The sequence below is a fragment of the Phyllobates terribilis genome, unplaced genomic scaffold (assembly GCF_046119375.1).
Source record: "Phyllobates terribilis strain yellow unplaced genomic scaffold, ASM4611937v1 Scaffold_1__5_contigs__length_1240528914, whole genome shotgun sequence".
Classification (NCBI taxonomy): Eukaryota; Metazoa; Chordata; class Amphibia; order Anura; family Dendrobatidae; genus Phyllobates; species Phyllobates terribilis.
Window position 1 is genome coordinate 659308550 of NW_027362761.1, and position 22657 is coordinate 659331206.

The following is a 22657-nucleotide window of genomic DNA, read 5'->3' on the forward strand; positions in this document are numbered from 1 at the left end:
GACAACTTGACTTTTCGGTCAGGGCAGGAAGAGGTTGGCTTTGAGGACGACGGGTGTGATAACACACAGGGTGATGATGACAAGGTTGGAGATCCCACTTACTGTCAACCCACAGTCAGCCAGTCGATGAGGTCACCCGGGCCTTTGCCTGGCCTTTGGGATGTCGCGGTGGTCAGCTCCCTGGCCCGTACCCTGGGGTCACTCTTTAAAAGGGTGGATAATTGTTAATTTTATAAGAGTTTGTGACACCACCTGTGGTATCTGGTGAGAAGCACCAGGGCTGCAGCAGTCCACTGAGGCCCGTGATAAGGCAGCTCGATGGTATAGCTCCCCACAGGTGGAGCTAGGTCTCAGGGCAGCGTATGCAGGGGGAATGCAGGACAGGCGAGACCCAGCTGGGTCAGAGCAAGAACGGAAACGGACACGGTAGTCACTTCAGTACCTTTTACTGGAGGAAATTCAGGCACATCCTGGAGCACTGTAGGGTGAAGGGTGCATATCAGAATCCTCCCCAATGAGCGGGTGTAGGGCCTCCTGTTTCTTGCCTCTGCGCAGTAAGTTTCTGACCTGCCTGGAGCTAGGCCTAACTTTGTCTCTGTCCTGCGCTGGCTGACCTTGTGGTAGGGCCTTCTCTTGAAGTTCACGCTCCCAGTATGCGGGGCCTAAGCGTCTCCTGACTCTGTTACGTATCAGCACCTTAGCAATCCTGGGACTTGTAGTTCTCCAGGGATTCCGGTTATGCCTTACTGGGTCATAGAGATCCCGGTAAGCTCGGATCCGGTGTCCGGTAAATGCTTCGGGGTGAGCTGGTTAAGCTCCTCTGCCCCTTATGTACTAACTCGCCACTCGCCTTCGGCCTACTCGGGCCCTCAATAGGCTATACACACTAACGGCAGCTTGCCGCGCTTCACCGATCTTATGACGCCGGCACACCTTAAGCTCTATCTGGGCTCCCTGAATCTAGCTAGCAGGAGCCTCGTGCTCCACTGCTGAACTATTAACTGAGTTCTCTAGACTAGACTGAGCTCCACTGCAGACTGACCTCTCTTAGGCTTCTCTACTGCAGGAACTCTTCAGAGGAACTGAACTGCCTAGCTCCACCTTCCCTATTTATATCCCTAACGGGCTCCCTCTGCTGGTCTGAGGTGGAAGGTGGAGATGTGTGAATGTTTATGGGGGCCTCTTGTGGAGGATTCCATCAATACACTCTTCTAGGATCTGTGATACCAAGCGCAGCGGGGCGTCACAGATGCTATTGACGACGAGGTTAGGTTGCGCCTTCCTGGACAGAGACGGAGTACTGGAAGCACGTCAACAACTGCATCCTCAACCACAAGTCCGCCTCTGACCACAAGTCGTAGTGGCTCTTCAGGTCGCATGGGCTCTAAGCCTTGCATAGCCTGGGCATTTATTCAGATCGATAAGGATGACCCAACTCGTGTTATCTGTAATATTTGTCACCAAAAGCTAAGTAGAGGCCAAAAAATCCATAGTTTGAGTACTTCATGCATGTACCGTCACATGGATATGAAGCATAAGTTGCAGTGGGAAGCTCACTGTGCTACAGTGCGGCCTAGCAGGCTGGACCAACCACCGTCTGCCCCATCTTGTGCATCCGCGGCCTCTTCATCCTCTGTGACTGGGGGGACAGCAGTCACACATGTTTTTGGACGCAGACCTGCCACCTCTTTACCTGCAACAGCCAGTGTGATTGGCAGGTCGTCAGTTCATTGGGAAGTGGAAACACCTGCTGGTGTTGAGAGCTCTCTGACATCGAGAGCACCACCTTTGGATCAAGGCAACCTAACATGTCCGCCTGCATCTTCCTCACAGACCGGCAGTTTGCCAGGGACACCCTACTCAACCCCGTCAAAGCACAACAGCCAGCCCTCGGTCCCTCAGATGTGGACAAGTAAAAGACCATTTCCTCCTAGCCATGAGAAAGCTAAGAGGTTGAATTTCACCATCTGCAAGCTGTTGGCTACAGAAATGCTGCCTTTCCGCCTGGAGGACACAGTGGATTTTTGAGACCTTATGTCCGTCGCAGTGCCCCAGTACCAGATGCCCAGTCAGCACTACTTCTCAAAGAAAGGTGTGCCTGCGCTCCACCAGCATGTCGCACACAACATCACCGCTTCTTTGAGAAACTCTGTGTGTGACAGGGTGCATTTCACCACAGACACTTGGACGAGTAGGCATGGACAGGGGCGTTACATGTCGCTGACAGGGCACTGGGTAACTATGGTGACAGCAGGACAAGGGGCTGCTGTCCAAGTCTTGCCGTCCCCGCGAGTTGTACGTCAATCCTCTTTATCTAGAAGTTCCTCCACTGCTTCTGCCTCCTCAACCTCCTCTCGGTCCTCCACCTGCACCCAAAGCCTGTCTGGTAATGCCACCTGCTTTCTAACTGCGCACCTCCTTACTATGCTGGCAGCAGGGCTCAACGGCATCAGTGTTTACTTTGAAATGTCTGGGAAATGTGAGTCACACAGCTGAGGACTTGTGGTCAGCTCTGGAGACCCAGTTTCATGAATGGTTGTCTCCACTGGACCTGCAACCAGGGAAGGCCGTGTGCGACAATGCTGCAAACCTGGGTGCGGCCCTTCGCCGGGGCAATGTTACACACGTGCCTTGTATGGCTCACGTGTTGAACCTGGTTGTCCATAAATTTTTAGCCCACTATCCCGGACTAGATGGCCTTCTGCAGAGGGCACGGTCACTGTGTGCTCACTTCCGCCGTTCGCATCCCGCAGCTCAACGACCTACATCTCTACAGAAGTCATTGGGCCTGCCAGTTCACCGGCTGAAATGCGATGTGCCGACACGGTGGAATTCAACTCTGCACATGTTGCAGCGACTGTGGCAGCACCGACAAGCCCTGGTGCAATACTTTCTGACGTATAGCCTGGGCCAACGAGATCCAGAGGTGGGGCAAATCACACAGCAGGAGTGGTCTCAGATCAGGGACCTATGAAGTTGACGCGCCCCCTGGGCCGTGGGGTACCCGGAGCCGGGCCGGTAGACGCTGGGGGTTGTAGTCACTGTGGCGGTGACCCGGTCCGTGACCCAGGGCGGTCAATCCAACGGTAATTTGTATATATGGATTTTATAATGTCCGACTACGCCACCTGTGGAGTGCGGCCAAAGGGGCCGCCGCTGCGGAACAGTCCTCTGAAGCTGGTGGTTTTGCTGCAATGGTATTATTACTCACCACAGGAAGAGTGTAGCTTCAGGGCAGTGTGGGTGGATGATGGTGGTTGTAGTGCAGGGAGTCAGTAATGAACACAGAGTCCGTGTGATGCAGTCCCAAGATCTTTACTCACAGTTGTTTCAGTCCAGATTACAGGTACCAGAGCTATCTCACCCGTCGTGCTGTGCGTACTCAGTGAGGGGCTCAGTCCACCCCCAGATAGCTCCGGAGTACTTAGCAGGACCCCCTTCTGTGTGTCCTTTCTCTGGCCTTCTCCCTGCACCTCACACCCAGTGACACTTCTATCCGGTATCCTCGGGCCTTGGCGGGCGACTTGTGTTCCGTCCCCTGGGTCCTATGTGGCTACCTTCTTAGTGAGACTGGTGTGGACTTTTGCCTGCAGTACATGAAATGCTGCAGCCTCCGGTTTCTAGTTGAGCCTTGCTGTTTCTCCTCTAGTTGAGGGACCGGTTCCCCTTATCTGGCCTGACCCCTCTACCTCCTGGTAGCAGCGGGAGTACAGGTGGCCTTCTGCATGGCCCGTAGCCCTAGGGTCCCTTCGGTTCCTGGAGCCTTCCTGCTCCCACTCCTCTCTTCTCTCCTTCAGTCCTGGGCCTCCCAGGCTAGGCCCGCCTCCGGAGCAGAGCTCATGCCGAGCCTCTGCTCCTGTCACTTTTCCTCCTCTGACTGGCTTGCTCTTTCTAAGATGGCTTCCTATTTATACTCTCCCTGTCATGTGCTCCCCTAAGCTGCTCCCCTAAGCACCCACTACATAGGATCCTCCCACCAGCTAGGGACCTGGGACTGTGCTCTCCCTTAGGAGCAATCTCGCCCTAACCCCACTGCGGGTATGTGTTGGATGCAGGTGTTAGGGTCCCGAGCCATACGCCTTCCTTACCTGAGGGTGAGATACCACACCTCTGGGTGAGATGCAGTAACTCTGTGGTGACTGCACCCTCAGGGGCGCCACACACCTTTCTGCACAGTTTTGAAATGGCGACGAAGATGTTTAGTGCTGACGACGATGCCATTATCAGCATAACTATTCTGGTGATTTACATGCTGGAGCACACATTAAACAGAATTCAGAGTCAGGTGGTCGGACAAGAGGAGGTGGAGGAAGTAGAGGAGGAGTCGTATGCGGAAGGGATAACATCTCCAAGGTCCAGACGGTTGGCAGCACCATGGAGGCAGGCATGGGAGGGTGGGGGAGAGGGATTAAACAGGGCGCATGGTAGCAGCCAAACTGTTGAGGAAGGTGCAGGAGCCGAGGAAGAAGTGGAGGATGAACTGGCGATGGGCATGGAAGACTCATCAGATGAGGGAGACCTTGATCACATTTCTGTTGTGCGAGGTTGGGGGGAGAGGGCAGAGGAAAGAAGCATGATTCTTACCTCGCTACCAACACAACAAGGACTTGGTCCTCCTGGATGCGCAAGACACATGAGTGCCTTCTTGCTGCACTACCTGCAACATGACCCTCAGATTGCAGAATTCGAAGTAATCTCAACTACTGGGTTGCCACACTCTTAGATCCCCGGTACAAAAGTAAATTTGCCGAAATAATTCCTGCCATAAAAAGGGATTGACGCATGCAGGAGTATCTGCAGACGCTGTTGCAGAATCTTACATGTGCTTTTCCACAAAACACCAGTGGTGCACGAAGTGAATCTCACAGTTCTAACTTGCCAACCGCGGGACTGTCGAGTCTTCATCACTCAAACCGTAACAGTAACACAGTATCTGCTGGTAACATCAATTTTGTGAAATCGTTTCACCACTTTTTTAGACCATCCTTTGCAAGGCCACAGGAGACAAGAAGTCTGACACATAGTCAATGCCTAGAGAGGATGGTGCAGGAGTATCTCCAAGTGAACATCGAAGCCATGACTGTGTCACTGGACCCTTGCTCATTTTGGTATTCCAATCTGGAAAAATGGCCGGAGCTCGCCACTCACGCCTTGGAGATCTTGTCATGCCCTGCAGCCAGTGTTCTCTCTGAACGTGTGTTCAGCGCTGCTGATGGTGTGCTGACAGATAAGCGCACGCGGCTGTCCACTGAGAATGTAGACAGACTCACGTTCATAAAGATGAACAAATCATGGATTCGCAAGGACTTTTCTAATCCTGTGTTATCCTTGGGAGGCTAAAAGCTTGAGGATTTGGTAATATCACCTCACCAACCGTTTTAAGCAACTGTGGGGCAATTGATGCCACTTAACCCTAGAACGCATGACCATAAAAATCTACACTTTCATATACCTGGGGCCTTTTAGGCCCGTGTGCAAATAACATTGAATAACTCAAACTCAAATGACAAACAACTATATACATGAAGAATACCTAGAGTTTCAAAATTCTAACTAAAGTAATCTTGCAGAAAATAGAAAACAATTAACAGGGCGGGACTGCGAGGCCCCAGGTATGCGTTCTAGGGTTAAGTGGTGCCTGTGCCACAATTTTGGGAAAAAATGGAAACTCTTTTTGGAGTCCCCTTGCTGTGTCTTACGTGACGTTGGCATCGTCAATTCCAGGTGGGTTGGGTCGCTCCCCCCCCCCCCTTTTAACTGTAAGAAACTACATACACTATGGCTTGGGGTAACACAGATGATTGAGTCTGAAGAGCTGTTTACTCAGAGGTCTGCTCCAAATCTTCAGTGTCTGCTAGTCAGCGTAGAATTTTTAACTGCATCTAGCCTAGGCAATACTTTGGGCGTAGTAGCCCAGCTGCGAAGCAAGCTGCACCGCCTGTGTATCTAATAAGAATTTTTAAATGCATCTAGCCTAGGCAGACTGTGGGGACCCCCAACCAAACCCAGACGCTCAGCCCCCCTACCGCCCCCCTTTCCTTGACAATACAATAATGTAACTCATACAACTGGATGGGTGAGGATCGGTCACAGCTTTATTAACTCTTTATACTCATTCCATTAGAAAGACATTTTATTTCTAAAATAATTCAGCTTGTTGCAGCATGCCCTGGGTCTCCACTCCGGCAACTTGGCCAACAAGTGTAACTCTCCAACATGTCCTTTCTATTTCCAGGCCACGGAGGATCCTGCGTACTCGTATGCAGGACTCTGACCCCCACCCATCACTCTTAACGCTTGTTCCACTCCGTCCTGGAGTCCTGACAGGAATATGTCCAGTCCAATATCCATTAAGTGAACACCGTCAGGCCGTATGAGGCCTGCTTTATCTCCTTCCAGTTGTCGGTGTCGTACCACTACACCGCCTCTGTCTCTTCTAAATTTTGCCATCCGAATATTTATTACCCGCCTTGTCCGTTCGATGGCCGTGATGTCTCGCGCACCTTGCCATACCGCTATCGGCACAATCTCTGACCATACTATAGCTAGTTTTGTGAAAAATTCTCTGAAGCGCTCAGTGTCTAGTTTCATTATTTCCATTAGTTATGCGCTCTTGTGATGACCTAGGTTGTTTCCCCCGGCCTGTATAACTAAGATGACCAGACATCTTGCCTCTCTCCCTACCTTGATTACCTCCATTAGTACCTGTGGCCATAGCAGGCCTCTAATACCTCTCCAGTTGAAATATGTGTTATGAAACTCTAATTTCCTCCTGCCTGGGCGGACTTTCGCCCTTTAATCTTCCCAATATATATACGAGTGGCCTATCACCCACACTGTTGGCTTAGCGTCACCTGTAAAAGAAACAAACCACGTTAGGATAACAAGTCCGGTCTTATGTATCTTGCCAAACACGTGGATCACCATCTCTCTATCCTCTGAACTTCCGTTTCTGACAGTCCTGCTCTTGCTGCTTCTGTGGCCGCGCCTATGCGGAATGAGTGTGTCCCGTAATCTTTGGGGTGGTTCCCTGCCGATGTTATGCATTTATTAAATATAGCTTGGAACTGGTATCTTGATAATGGCGTCCCATCAATGTGTGATAGGAACAAATTACTTTGTGATCTGATGGTTAGATATGGTTTTACTATGGTTACCCGACTCAGTGTACCGTTTGAGGGTTGTAGAAGTACCCAAGTGCTCCTGCCCGCTGGAACCATTTTCGTTTTGTGTATGCGTAGACGTATTGCATTATTGCCTATGACTACGTCCTGGTGTAATAAGCCTCCACTGGTGCTAATTTTGGATTGAGGGACTAATTCGCTTATGCATAGCGCCCCGAAGAAGGCGATCACAAATGCAGTAGACAGTAGTGTTGCTTCAAATTGTGAGTGTCATGTTAATGGTGTTAGGGATATGATGTGAGAAATCAGTTTTAGTGACACGGGATGGGACGTCTACACTCCTGACTTGGCTGACCCCTTTTCCACCCTTTTATGGATTGTCTGATGATGAATCTTTGTCACATCTCCCCAATTCAGTAGTTGGAAGTGAAATGCTACTCCGGTCAGACACCGCTGCGCTGACGCCCCTGATATGCCCCTCATCATTAGCTGGTGGAGAAATTCTATGGTGACTTGTGATCTGGCTTGTTCACATTGGTCAACCCGTCTGCCTGCTACTAGTCGTGTCCACTCTTCCCATGCCTTACCGTATGCTTGCCACGTCGACGGGGCAACTGACGCTCTGATTAATGGCATCAACTATTCGCCACTAGATCCCATAGGGAAGGTGGGCAACTGTTGTCCCGATGGGTGGGCATTGTGGAAGAGCTCTGTGAAAATCTGCCAATTGAATTGTTATAAAGCGTTAGCAGCAGCTTTAGACCCCTCAGCATAGTGGCTAGCGCGGACCCATACATTGTGTTTTAGGCACAGGAATGCTAGCCTGGGTAGTAGGCCTAGCACTGGGAGAGACGATGATGCCATCTTATTAATGCAGTGCGCTAAGCTGGTGTTTTTTGTTATGAAGCGTATATTTTTGTAAGCCAGGAGCGCGCCCCATATTTCTATTGCTACCACTATTGGGAAGAAAAATTATTTTCAGGGCTAGATGCAGCGAAAAATTATTATTAATTGAAAAGCTGGTGGAGCTTGGTATAGATGGCCTAATACAATGAGACCCACACACTGCTAGAAGGCCAAATATTTTTTCAGAGTTAGATGCAGAAAAAAATTATATTCAGTTTGCAACCTTATGGAGGTCAGTATAGATGGACTAATAGAACAAGTCCCACACACAGCTAGAAGCCCAAATAGTTTTTCAGAGGTAGATGCAGAAAAAAATATATTCAGTTTGCAACCTGATGGAGGTGTGTATAGATGGATTAATAGAACAAGTCCCACACACAGCTAGAAGCCCAATATTTTTTCAGAGGTAGATGCAGAAAAAAATATATTCAGTTTGCAACCTGATGGAGGTCAGTATAGATGGACTAATAGAGCAAGTCCCACACACTGCTAGAAGGCCAAACATTTTTTCAGAGCTAGATGCAGAAAAATATTATATTCAATTTGCAACCTGATGGAGGTCAGTATAGATGGACTAATAGAACAAGTCCCACACACAGCTAGAAGGCCAAATATTTTTTCAGAGGTAGATGCAGAAAAAAATTATATTCAGTTTGCAACCTTATGGAGGTCAGTATAGATGGACTAATAGAACAAGTCCCACACACAGCTAGAAGCCCAAATATTTTTTCAGAGGTAGATGCAGAAAAAAATTATATTCAGTTTGCAACCTGATGAAGGTCAGTATAGATGGACTAATAGAACAAGTCCCACACGCTGCTAGAAGGCCAAACATTTTTTCAGAGCTAGATGCAGAAAAATATTATATTCAATTTGCAACCTGATGGAGGTCAGTATAGATGGACTAATAGAACGAGTCCCACACACAGCTAGAAGGCCAAATATTTTTTCAGAGGTAGATGCAGAAAAAAATTATATTCAGTTTGCAACTTATGGAGGTCAGTATAGATGGACTAATAGAACAAGTCCCACACACAGCTAGAAGCCCAAATATTTTTTCAGAGGTAGATGCAGAAAAAAATTATATTCAGTTTGCAACCTGATGGAGGTCAGTATAGATGGACTAATAGAACAAGTCCCACACACAGCTAGAAGCCCAAATATTTTTTCAGAGGTAGATGCAGAAAAAAATTATATTCAGTTTGCAACCTGATGGAGGTCTGTATAGATGGATTAATAGAACAAGTCCCACACACAGCTAGAAGCCCAATATTTTTTCAGAGGTAGATGCAGAAAAAAATATATTCAGTTTGCAACCTGATGGAGGTCTGTATAGATGGATTAATAGAACAAGTCCCACACACAGCTAGAAGCCCAATATTTTTTCAGAGGTAGATGCAGAAAAAAATATATTCAGTTTGCAACCTGATGGAGGTCTGTATAGATGGATTAATAGAACAAGTCCCACACACAGCTAGAAGCCCAATATTTTTTCAGAGGTAGATGCAGAAAAAAATATATTCAGTTTGCAACCTGATGGAGGTCAGTATAGATGGACTAATACAACAAGTCCCACACACAGCTAGAAGCCCAATATTTTTTCAGAGGTAGATGCAGAAAAAAATATATTCAGTTTGCAACCTTATGGAGGTCTGTATAGATGGATTAATAGAACAAGTCCCACACACAGCTAGAAGCCCAATATTTTTTCAGAGGTAGATGCAGAAAAAAATATATTCAGTTTGCAACCTGATGGAGGTCAGTATAGATGGACTAATAGAACAAGTCCCACACACTGCTAGAAGGCCAAACATTTTTTCAGAGCTAGATGCAGAAAAATATTATATTCAATTTGCAACCTGATGGAGGTCAGTATAGATGGACTAATAGAACAAGTCCCACACACAGCTAGAAGGCCAAATATTTTTTCAGAGGTAGATGCAGAAAAAAATTATATTCAGTTTGCAACCTGATGGAGGTCTGTATAGATGGATTAATAGAACAAGTCCCACACACAGCTAGAAGCCCAATATTTTTTCAGAGGTAGATGCAGAAAAAAATATATTCAGTTTGCAACCTGATGGAGGTCTGTATAGATGGATTAATAGAACAAGTCCCACACACAGCTAGAAGCCCAATATTTTTTCAGAGGTAGATGCAGAAAAAAATATATTCAGTTTGCAACCTGATGGAGTTCTGTATAGATGGATTAATAGAACAAGTCCCACACACAGCTAGAAGCCCAATATTTTTTCAGAGGTAGATGCAGAAAAAAATATATTCAGTTTGCAACCTGATGGAGGTCTGTATAGATGGATTAATAGAACAAGTCCCACACACAGCTAGAAGCCCAATATTTTTTCAGAGCTAGATGCAGAAAAAAATTATATTCAATTTGCAACCTGATGGAGGTCAGTATAGATGGACTAATAGAATGATGCTATGCCCAAAAGATTTTACTTCACTAGGTGCAGTAAAAAAATTGGTATTCTATACACAGGTGGTATATGTTGCAACACAGATAGGCTACTCCACTGACTAACACACTCTGCAATAGGCCAAAAAGGATTAGCTTTGCTAGATTCAGCCAAATGCTGTAAAAAAAACTTGCACAGCACTGGCACAGACCTGCCTGGCAAAAACTGATAGGAACTGATGTAACCTAGTCCTGAAAAGGACTCCAATTACAATTAGTCTTTACTCCCACAATCTATCTATTTAAGAGCACAGACCTGCCTGATAAAAGTCGTAGGAAATGCTGTAACCTAGTCCTTAAAAGGACTGCAATCACAACTATTCCCTACTCCCAAGCTATCTGTAGATTTGTGCGAAAATTGGCTTGAAATTAACAAGGTATAGCGCACACAGCAACAGCGGTGCCGTCTAACACGCAGCTGCAGCAGTGAGAAAATGGTGGCGACGGGGAAAATGGCTTGGTCTTATAGGGCAAGGACATGTGACATACACTGCCAATGACACATGCCCTTGCTTGTGTGAAAAAAAGCACTTCGCTCCGTGTGTGCGCTGCTGATAGGCTGACAGATTGCACCTCCCCACTGCAAATGCGGGAAAGAGAAAAAAAAATGGAGATCTTCATTGTTCCTGCAGAGATCCATCCCCTGCCCCTCCCCCCACCCCGCTGTACACTCAAACTGCGTATTAACATTAATTTTCATCATTACTGAGAAAAAATCCAGTTATGATTTTGGTGCACGAACAGTTATCGAACATAACCTCGAACAGCCGAATTTTTCTCAAATTGTTCGTGTTCGCCGAACGGCTCGAACACCGCCCAAAACAGCTCGAATTTGAGATTGGCGAACAGTTCGAGTAGAACAACGCTCATCTCTATTAGTAAAGTCATGCAGCAAGCAGAGACGGGAGAAGACTACATCCAGAGTATTCCCATCTTCATGCGTAGGAGAGTTAGTAAACGGTGAGAGGCCGAATGAGGAGGTTAGAGAAAGTAGATGAGAGGCAGATTGGGAGAGGGGATCATTGATGGGGATGTTAAAGTCTCCCATGATGAGGGTGGGGATGTCACAGGATAGAAAGTGAGGAAGCCAGGTTGCAAAGTGATTCAGGAACTGGCGGGAGGAGCCTGGAGTGCGATACCCAACCGCCACTCACAGGGATAAGGGTTTGAAGAGTCTGACGGTGTGGACTACAAAGTAAGGAAACATAAGTAAGGGAACCGGGGGAATGACCTGGAAAGCACATTGTGATGAAAGGAGCAAACCAACACCTCCACCCTGTCTTTCAGGACCGCAGCATGTCAAATCCTCATGCGGAGTCACTAGTCTCCATAACAGAAATTTGACCACTAGAATGTATTGAATGTAGTAAATCTGTATGGTTCAGTGAACACATGTGGATTTATCTACGTTCGATAGAACGCAGCATTTGGGACTCAGCAAAAATATGCTGCTTCCAAAACGCTGCTACCTCCGGATCATGGGCACATAGCCTAAAATTTTAAAAACATGGCATGGGCTCCCGGGGCATTTTCATAAGCAGAGAAAAAGCCAAACGCTGAGAGCTGATATTAGTAGCCGGGGAAGGGGCCATTAGCCAAAAAATGCTCCTAGGCTATTAATAACAGCCCACAGCTGTTTGCTTAGCCTTTACTGGCTAGATTTCGGGGGAACCCCAGAAAAAAATTGATGTAGGATCACCCTATAAAATCTAACCAGAAAAGGTTAGACAGACAGCTGCAGGCTGATATTAATAGCCAGGGAGGGGGCAATGAATACTAGCCCCCTCCGCGGCTAATAATATCAGCTCTCAGCAGCCCCAGAAATGGCGCATCCACAAGATGCGCAAAATCTGGCGCTTAGCCTCCGTTCTTCCCACTGCCGTGTAACGATGGTGAATGGAGTAATAAGGTTGGGGTTCATGTCAGCCTTGTATTGGCGGCTGATATGAAGCTCAGGTTAGTAATAGAGAGGCGTCTATAAGATGCCCCCATTACTAACCCCGTAATAAAGGGTTTTGACAGCTTTTCAATAAAGACACAGCCAGAATAAAGTCTTTTGCACAGTGTACATCGCTGTGCTGCTGGGCTGAGTTCACCTGAGTTCATCAACTGAATATCAGCTGATCAGCTCTGGTGACTTAGTTTACTGCATCAGTGTTGCATGGGAAAATTCCCACACAGCACCGGTGCCGTAAATAAGGTCCCGGAGCTCTCAGCTGATCTTGTGATGAACTCTGGTGAACTCAGCCCCAGCAGCACAGCAATGTACAATGCCGGGTGCGATTGTGCTCCTGTCAGTGTACAGCCGGGTGATCGGGTCACCGGTGGACATCAGGAGGACAGTGGACAGGTGAGAATGAAAGGTGTTTTTATTTTAATATAGATTTTTACTCTTTTTTTTTAACACCGCGCACAGACGCCGACTTAGGAGACTACTTTTCCCCTCAGCTGTGCCTGCTTCCGCTGTTATCAGCGGGAGCGGCACCCGGATGATGGGAGGAGTAATCTTCTTCTCCGGCTCGGGTACCATTCTTTGTGCATTTTTGCGATGTATTTGACTCATTGACTTGAATTGAGTCAGTCAAATATGCAGCAAACATCCTCAGCAAATCTGCAAATATTTTTATACCTGCGTTTATGCTGCGGATTTGACTGACTCAATTCAAGTCTATGGGTGAAAAACGCTGCAAAAACACTCAAAAGAATGGACATGCTGCGGATTTAAACGCAACAATCCTGACAGAAAAATTCCTGATCATGTGCACAACACTTCAGGATTGTCATTGCATTACCTGGCACATGGATTACCTATAGTGTTTGGTGCATTGTCGCACGGAAAAAACGCTGTGAAGACGCATCTAAAACGCACAGTGTGCACATAGCCTAAAAGAAGAGCGCAGTTGACAACAGTTTTTAGTACTGTTACAAAAAGGAAATACCGTATCTTTCGGACTATAAGACGCACTGGACCATAAGACGCACCTAGGTTTTAGAGGAGGAAAATAGAAAAAAAATTAAGCAAAAAATGTGGTCATGATGCCCCGTTAAGGGGGAGGGAGTCTGCTGCTGACACTGTTATAGGGGAATGTAACCTATAACAGGAAGAACATAATTCCATATATATGAAGGCTACAATAAGGCAAAACCCAAATAGTTAAAAAATACTAAACTAGAAAACCTATCTGGGAATAAATTATAACTATCACATATAAAGTTTAACAATAATAAATTTATTGGGTATAAAGACATCACATGACAACAATAAAAATAAAAAACATGTAAGACAAATTAAAAAATATAAAATAAAATAAGGGGGAGGCAGGGAAACATCAGCAGCATGCATGAAAAAAAAGCCAGGTGCTTGGACCAAGAATAAACTTGTATAATCAATGTGTGCTGATATAAAGTGAAAAATGCTTACATTCCAAAAAATAAATTACACATCTGTGCATACAATGCCACAGACTTAGATAAATACCAGAATGAGGGGCGAAGGGTACCATACAAACAAGGATGGGGATGAGGGGGGGCCATACATACCAGGATGAATGGTGCAATACATACCAGGAAGAGGGATGAAGGGTGCCATACATACTAGGAGCCAGACTGCAGGTACATTGTGGGCGCTATTAAGGAAAATGAATATTCACTGCTCCCCACACCCATGAACGTGGGAAGCAATGAATATTCATTTTCTTTAGTAGCGGGCACAGTGTAGGCTACAGCAGGTGGCTCCTGTGCCCCACTCATCACCGCTGCCGCTCCCCCCACCACCCACAGCCACAGTATATATATTTTAATATATATCTTGGACTATAAGACGCACCTCCCCACTTTCCTCCAAAATTTTGGAGGAAAAAAGTGCATCTTATAGTCCGAAAAATACACTACTGATGTATACACACCAAGCCTTCCTAAGAAACTGAATCCGTTCTCTTTCACAGCACTAAAATACGAGTTTTTGTGTAATGCTAAATATACGTACCTGTTGCACAAAAACAATGTCACTGTTTTGGCGAAATTGCAGCAGTTGATAGGTCACAATATTTTCATGCCTTTTGTATTTCTTGCTTGTATTAATATGCATACAAGTCAATGTCTACTTGTCATCTGTGTCACAAAATTACCAAAGGGGAGAAAGGGGATATCATTTTTGGAATTGTGCTGTTGGATCATAAAGAATTCTCATTATATTAAAAAATAATACAGTTTTTAGAAGTGTTTTTCTTTTTTTAGGAAATGGTATTGGGGACGCTTGCGAAGGAGATTTTGACAGAGATTTGGTGATTGACAAAGTGGATGTCTGTCCGGACAATGCAGAAATCACGCTTACAGACTTCAGAGCTTACCAAACTGTTGTATTGGACCCAGAAGGAGATGCACAAATTGATCCAAACTGGATTGTTTTAAATGAGGTATTCCGATAAAATGTAGATGCTGTTTCCATTGGTAAAATACAAAAAAAGCACAAATAATATGGACCTGCAAATGCCGACAGATACTTCATCTATGTTTATAAAATATCTCACATGTTGTCAATAAAATAAGCATTAAGTATGCATCTGCATCATAGAAATCTCCAAAATTAAAAAAAGGTACGACCTTTAGACCTTTAAAGAAATGTTAAAAAATATAGCCACCCTGAGAGGCCTGGAAAATTGAAAGTTTAAAGTGACTCTTAAGATTCTTTCTATATACTCTTTTGCTTCCTCCACTGCCCAGGAGATGTGGTATGATCAGACCATGTTCCGAACACAGACACAGTCATTACACAGTACACAGCAGGGGCACATTTATAAGAGTACATCAGCACAGGGACATTTTTTTAACACTTCTAATTATGGAACATATTTTTATTTCAAGATCTGTTGATTAAAAGGTACTTGGCAATACTGAAAACAAAAGAATTGTGCCAGGACATTAATTATGAAATGGTTAAAAAATATTAATTTTATTAGATATAAATATAACATCATATAGAAAATTCCAAACATTAACAATATACACAAACAAACAGGTCCATGGGCGAGTACCCCATTTGCATTGAGGGAAACCTGAGAGTTTTAAGATATAAGATTATAAGGTGACAGACGAGTATGGTATGTAATTAGTATAGGGAAAAGTCTTCAATATGGCTAGTCATACAGTCACCATGAAATTACATTGATAGACATCAAGAGAGATAAAGGGGAATCCCATAAACACAAATTACATAGTATATTAAATTGCTAAGTTCATCAAATGCAGAGAATCACTATTTAAAGGGCGATAGATACTCAAATATATCCATTACGGAGTACATCAAATGCAAGGTATAAACATAATACGGATACTCACCCACCAGGCACCCGACGCACGTTTCACAGTTGTTTTGTCAGGGGTGACTGGTGAGATCAACCCAACATTTTAAAGTACCAACAGCCAATAGGCTGGTGCACACAAAAACACATAATGAACACAGCTAACAAACTAGGTACCTCCAAGTGTATGCATGCTGATGCCGGTGTGTGTGCAGATACATTGGGTACATTACATTAGTATGCACAATAGTCTGCATAGTTAGATACCGCACATGCGCCAAAAGAATATATACGGTCAGGTGACAATCATGTCACATAGTGCTGCAACCAAAGTTCATGATGCGCACTGCAGCCTGGCCCGGCCGCATTCAGTCCACGGCCGCGTGCATGCGCATCATCGCAGACCCAATGTGACGGTGCCGAAGTACAGCGCACAGGCGCACATCCTGAGTCAGGCCACATGCAGTGTCAGATGACCTGTGCGTTATAGCAACAAAAGGTCCTGGAAGTCACCTACATAGAAACTTCAGTCCGGAGACCTATGCGCAACAGAAGGTTCTAGTGATTAATTGGGTAAAACCCATATCATAGTAAAGGGGAACCATACCGTGTATCGGTCAACAAGATCGAAACATCAGTAGTTAGTACATACTGAGAAGAAGACCTAAATATTTACTACCTCATCTTTGTGTTTTCTTATTCATACATATTTATATATATTATTCACCATGTAGGAAGATATAAAATCAAAAGTAAGAAAAAAAGTTTAATAAAAAATAAATCATAATTAAAAATAGAAAATAATAATGAATAGAAAAAGTAAAAATAAGAAAACTATAACATAATGAATCATTAATATGTGGTAAAAATAATAAAGAAAATTAAATAAAATGAAATGCAATGTTGAAAGTTGAAAGTAAATATAAATATAGATATATAGAGATTGATGACCTGATATGGGTGAGAGACAAGAGCAACATAATCATACATGTGAAGTGACCTGAGAGGAAAAAAAGAGGAGGAAGAAGGGGGGGAGGCATTTGGGAAGTGTAAAAGTATATATATCTGTCAAAATAACTGTGAAAAGAAATAACACTAAGAAAAGTAAATAAGTAAATATATGTGTTAGGAGGGCGGTTGCAAACAACTTTATTATAATGGAACGCAACCGACCCCGGGGTCCGCGATGCAGCCTGGTGGACTGCTGCCGAACACTTTCTGGGTGAAAAGGAAAGCAACCAGCTTAAATGATAAACTCTTCCGTGTTACTGCACACGGGAATGGGTATAGCAATTCGCACAATCTCCGTTAGCAGCACGAGAGATATGCGGTGAAAAACTATCTTTAGTCCTGTTACTGCACAGGAACTACACTGGTGGCGCAAGGATGCATGTGTGACTACGCCGACGGGTACACGTGCCTCCAGCCGGCGTGCTACTGGACTGAAGGGTACTACTCCACGTGGCTGACAGGCGATAGCCGTGGATAGGACGTCTGCAGGCTGCTCGGGGTGTTAGGCGACCCCTTTGGCAGAGCCAGACTGCAAGACGAAGCTACCTGCCTATTTCCACTAGCCTGCCTATTTCCACTAAACCTGCCTATGGAAACTACGTGGAACACAGTCATCCACACAACAGCATCACATGCTCTATGATCAGAGAGCACCGCCATGTTTTTGGGCAGGCCTTTTAAAGACTAAGCCCTGCCCACCGTCGCACCATTGGTGACGCCACCCGTGGACCAATCAGGCGGTGCCAGGTCACTGTGTCTGGTGGTTGTCAAACCACCAATCACGGTCCGCCAGGTCACGGGCATGCTCAGTGCGGCGAATCCTGGACTTCGACTCCAAGAGCCCTGTCTCCCTCCGCAACCTATGCTTAACATTGCTAGGCACAAATGCTCAAGAGTAATGTTGAGCATTCCGATACTGAAATATCGGGTATCGGCCGATATTCGTGTTATCGGAATTCCGATACTTAATTCCGATACTTTTACAATATCGAATACCGGAATCGGAAGTTCCCATAATGCCTGCGCTCTGCAGTGTCTCTGAAGGATGACAAGCTGGATGGCAGCGCTCAGCTGCGATCCAGCCTGTCATCAGAATGCCATCCCAGCGTGGGAGAATTCTCCTGATTGTTTAAAAGCCGGCGGGCGGTAAAAAGCCACCGGCTTTTAAACAATCACACAGCCCCATACTGCTTCCCCGCAGCCTCCCACCCCGATCCTCCGCTCCCCTCGCCACCTCCCATCCCGATCGTAAGTTAGGACCGGGCGGGGAGCACAGCACCAAGGAGCGGGGAGCGAAGGACCCGGGCGGGGAAGCCGGCAGTGAAAAGACTTCACCGCCAGCTTTCGCGTTCTGTGCTGCGCTTTCCCGCCCGTTATTTCAAATGAGGTATCAGCTGATGCCGATCAGCTGTTCATTTGAAGTAGCCACGGTACCCTCAGAGGGTTCATGTGAGTTCATGTTTGACTGCATTGCATGAACTCACATGAACTTTCCCACGGCCGCACAGGTCAGCCTCACCTCCCAGACCATCAGCCCGTCATGATTAGTGTGCGCGCGGTGTCTGTGCGATGTCTGCGAGTGTGTGCGGTGTCTGTGCGATGTCTGCGAGTGTGTGCGGGTGTGCGGTGTCTGTGCGATGTCTGTGGGTGTGTGCGGTGTCTGTGCGATGTCTGCGAGTGTGTGCGGTGTCTGTGCGATGTCTGCGGGTGTGTACGTGCAGGCAGACATAGGCCGATGTGACACTACTACTCCCATCGGCCTATGTCTGTCTCCCGTCCACTCGTGCCAGCAGTATCAGCTCGATGGGAGCAGTAGTTCCCATCAGCCTGATCCTGCTATTTAAATTGCCCTACTGTGTCCCCAATAAATTTTAAATACATTTCATTGGTGGCCAGTGGTTACCTACAATAAATTAGTTTATACATTACCTGTCCCCGCCGATCGCCACCTAAAATAAAGTAAAAAATAAAAAAATACACCTATACTCACCTAGACACCTAATTCCCTGAAGCCATCGATCTCCTGTAATAAAATATAAAATAATAAACCACAACCTTATCCTTACCCCTCCGTAGTAGTCCACGAGTGTCCCACGAAGATCTCCAGTTTAGAGCAGCCACATAGAATGTGACCGCTCTGAACCGCTGCCGCCGCTAGAATGATGGGGCCGTAAAGCCGCCCCGTCACTGCATAAGCGGGTTCGCCGGAGTTCAGGCAGCGCTGCTCCGGTTAGCTCCTTTACGGCCCTGCTGTATCGTGAGAAATTCCCACGGTACAGCAGTGCCGTAAGGGAGGTCTCCGGAGCTGTGCTGCCTGAATGCACTCCGGTGACCTCAGTCAGGGGCTCCCGCTGCCGGGAGCGGACGTGTTCCCGGCAGTGTGAGCTTACAGCAGCCATGCACAGCTGGCACCATCTCCAGATGTGACAGCTGTGCATGGGAGATCAGCGCAGGAACGTGGACAGGTAACTATTTTTCTTTAGTAAACTAAGAATTAAATAAAATGGTGTGTTTTATTTCAAATAAATTATTTTTTTCTGGGTGTAGTGTGTGTTTTTTCTTTTTAACACTTTGTAGGTTAGTAATAGGGGTGTCTTATAGACGCCCATCATTACTAACCTGGGCTTCATGGCAGCTGGCGCTGACATGAACCCCACCACTATTACCCCCTGCCACCGCACCAGGGCAGCGTGGAAGAGCGAGGCTAAGTGCCAGAATTGGCGCATCCTATGGGGTCACGCATGAAAACACTAATATTTTTTTTAATAAATCCTTTACACTAAATGACAAGTACAGTAAGCAACACTGTCACTGTACTTCATATATATGTGACTGACATGTTTCTATCTATCTAATCTATGTGTGAAGCTCTATTCTTTCTGTTATAAATTGTCGGGTACCGGTATATGCCGCTGCTGAATTGCCGGCTTTTCATGTAATACATTCTACATTATTCTTAGTTGTTTTCCTACATGTAGAATTAACCTACAAGGAAAGAAAGGGTTTATTTTCATTCCGATATTTGTGTCCCATTGATTTCCGGTATCGGAATCGGCGATATCCGATACTTTTTGGGTATTGGCCCGATCCAATCCGATCCGATATTTCTTGATATCGGAAGGTATCGCTCAACACTACTCAAGAGACAATCTCGTGCACCAGGTAGGCGTTGAGGTTGAAGCTGAGCAGAATCAGCCCCGGCTGGACCGAAATAGGAGACCACAGAAGGTTCTGAACCCATTTCAAATCCAGCAACAGCTCGACGCCTAATAATATGTGTCAGAGAAGTTTCTGTTTGTGATAATTCAGTGAAAATGTGATAAGTAAGATGATGAGAATGATATTTATTTTGTGTTAGAAATATGAAGGGAATGTATGGGACACAATTCAGACAGTGAGGGCTGTGGAAGACAAAGTGACAAGTTAAAAATACTTTAATCCGAAAGTGCAAATATAGACATAAAAGACTTCACATATAATCAGATGATAAATAATATATATTGGCCATCTATAGTTTCCAAGATATATAATATATATATATATATATATATATATATATATATATATATATATACACACGTCACTAAATCTAAGAATCTATGCATATAGATTTGAGTATATATATGTGTGTTATATACACACCCAAAGAGGAAAGAAAATAAATGATCATAGTATAATAATGAAATAGAAAAGGGTAGAAGAGGGGGGAACAAACATAGAGGGCAAGATGATGACCCAAGCAGTCACTTCATGTAAGGTAGTCATGAAAAGTTCCATTTGTAGGTATCCCTTCAATAACATGGATCAATAGCTGTGAATAGATCTAATATGAAAAACAAAAGAGACATTAGTACACACATTAAACAAATGGGCTAAAAATAAGGATAAAACCAACCAACACAGGAAGTCGCATTCAAACAGAGGAGAACCAGAGGAAGACATGAAAAGTGATATAACTCTATAAGAATGGAGCAAAGGAAGTACAGTATATTCATTGAGACTCAATGGGGACTGTGTCTTGAGTCTATATATCCATTGTACTTACTTTTGGGATAGTCTTTGTTTCCAGTTGCCACCTCTTTTCCCTGGTATTACATGGTTGATACCTCGTACCTTTAGTAGTGTCTCATTTCAGCTATGCACTGACCAAAAATGGCGGAGTATAGGCTTTAGGTCGATGTTTGTAGTAGCTTCCTTTGCCGCGATGATACTGTATCTCGAACATGCTCTCTGATTCTACTTTTTAATTTCCTCGTAGTCATCCCGACATATATTTTTTGGCACCTGCTCATCACATAATATATTACCCCTGTGGTGTTACAATTAATCGAGTGGGTAATTTTGTAATTAGTGGTGCCAGTAGAATTTTGGAAGTCAGAAGCATTGACCATGTTAGGGCATGCGATACACGGGCCACATGCAGAGCTGCCCCATTTTGGTCTACAAGATCCGAAGATATGTAGCAATTTTTTGCATTATTCTGATGGTGGCTATGTATCAGTATGTCTCGGAGATTCTTGGATCTTCTAAAGGCCATAGATGGATGGCTCAAGAGATGTTTACTCAAAGTGGTTTTACACAATAGAATTGGCCAATGTTTACGTAAGATGTCTCGTACCTGATAGTGTCGCGATTGGAAGTCACAGATAAAATGCATCTTATCCATATCATTGTTCAAATTTCTCTTTGGGACAAGATCTGGCCGTTTAGTGTTTTTGGCTCGATTCTTTCCTTTCTCAATGCATCGCCGGCTCTAACCGCATTCCAGAAAACGATTGGTCAAGTCTAGTGTTGAGCGAGCACTAAAATGCTCGGGTGCTCGAAGCTCAGGCCGAGCTCACAGTGATACTCGGGTGCTCGACCCGAGCAACGAGCCCAATGTTAGTCTATTAGAGACCCGAGCATTTTAGCGGCGACAACCCCAGCAGTCTGTAGAACGCATAAAAAGTGCCCAAAACGATAGTGACAGTGCTCAAAAGACATGGGGGCAGCATGGGGACCGCCCCTGGAAGCATTTCTGACCCCCAGGTCACTGCTGTCAACAACGTGGTCAGAGGTATTAAGCCACTTTTACGGGCTCACAATAAAACGTTCAAAAACGAAACTGAAACGGTTTTCCTGTGAAATATGTTAAGAAATTTCCTTTTGCAGGGTAAAGACTTGTGTATAAGGTAAAATAAATAACCAAAACCAAAAATACTCCTCCACACCTTGGGCTATGTTCACAAGTAGGATTTTTCATGCGTTTTTGCACTTTTGTATTGTTTTCAAATGCATTCCCCGGGAAATGTAATTTTAACATTTTACAACCTTATCTGGCCATGTGCTGTGTGACACATGCATACAGTGCTGAAAAGACATGGGAACAGCATGGGGAAGACCCCTGGAAGCATCTCTGACTCCCAGGTCACTGCCTAAAAGTGTGCCCATCAGAAGTGATCCTTGCCGCATCAGAAGATGCAGACTTGCAACTATCCCCGTGCAAGTCCTTGTCCCAGGGCAGTGTTCAATTGTACCTCCCCCATTCCTTGCAATGCAAGCGCAAATATGCAGACAACCACCCACCCACCCGCAGGCTGCAATACCATACTGCTAGCTTTCACTTGAAATGGGGTCTTTTAGTTTGGAGGAGGCCGAAGCTGGCCACTACCTGATGGCTTCGGCAGCGAGGTATTCATACTCAGTCCCCAGCCGCGCGGCGGCCGGGTGTCCACGCTTGGTCCCCAGCCACTAGGGGGCGGCCGGGTGTCCATACTCGGTCCCCAGCCGCCCCGCGGCCGGGTGTCCTCACACGGTCCCCTGCCGCTTGGGGACGGCCGGGTATCCATAAACGGTCCCCA

At 45.6% G+C, this 22657-nt stretch overlaps 1 protein-coding gene across 1 annotated transcript in view; it reads left to right on the plus strand.

Annotated features, from left to right (window-relative positions):
* The window catches only part of LOC141273238 (cartilage oligomeric matrix protein-like), a 1071601-nt gene that overhangs the window by 962566 nt on the left and 86378 nt on the right, over positions 1 to 22657 (plus strand). Inside the window, exon 14 of the mRNA XM_073684814.1 lies at positions 14743 to 14921. Within this exon, the coding sequence (XP_073540915.1) occupies positions 14743 to 14921 (179 nt within the window). The remainder of the gene's footprint in view (positions 1 to 14742; positions 14922 to 22657) is intronic.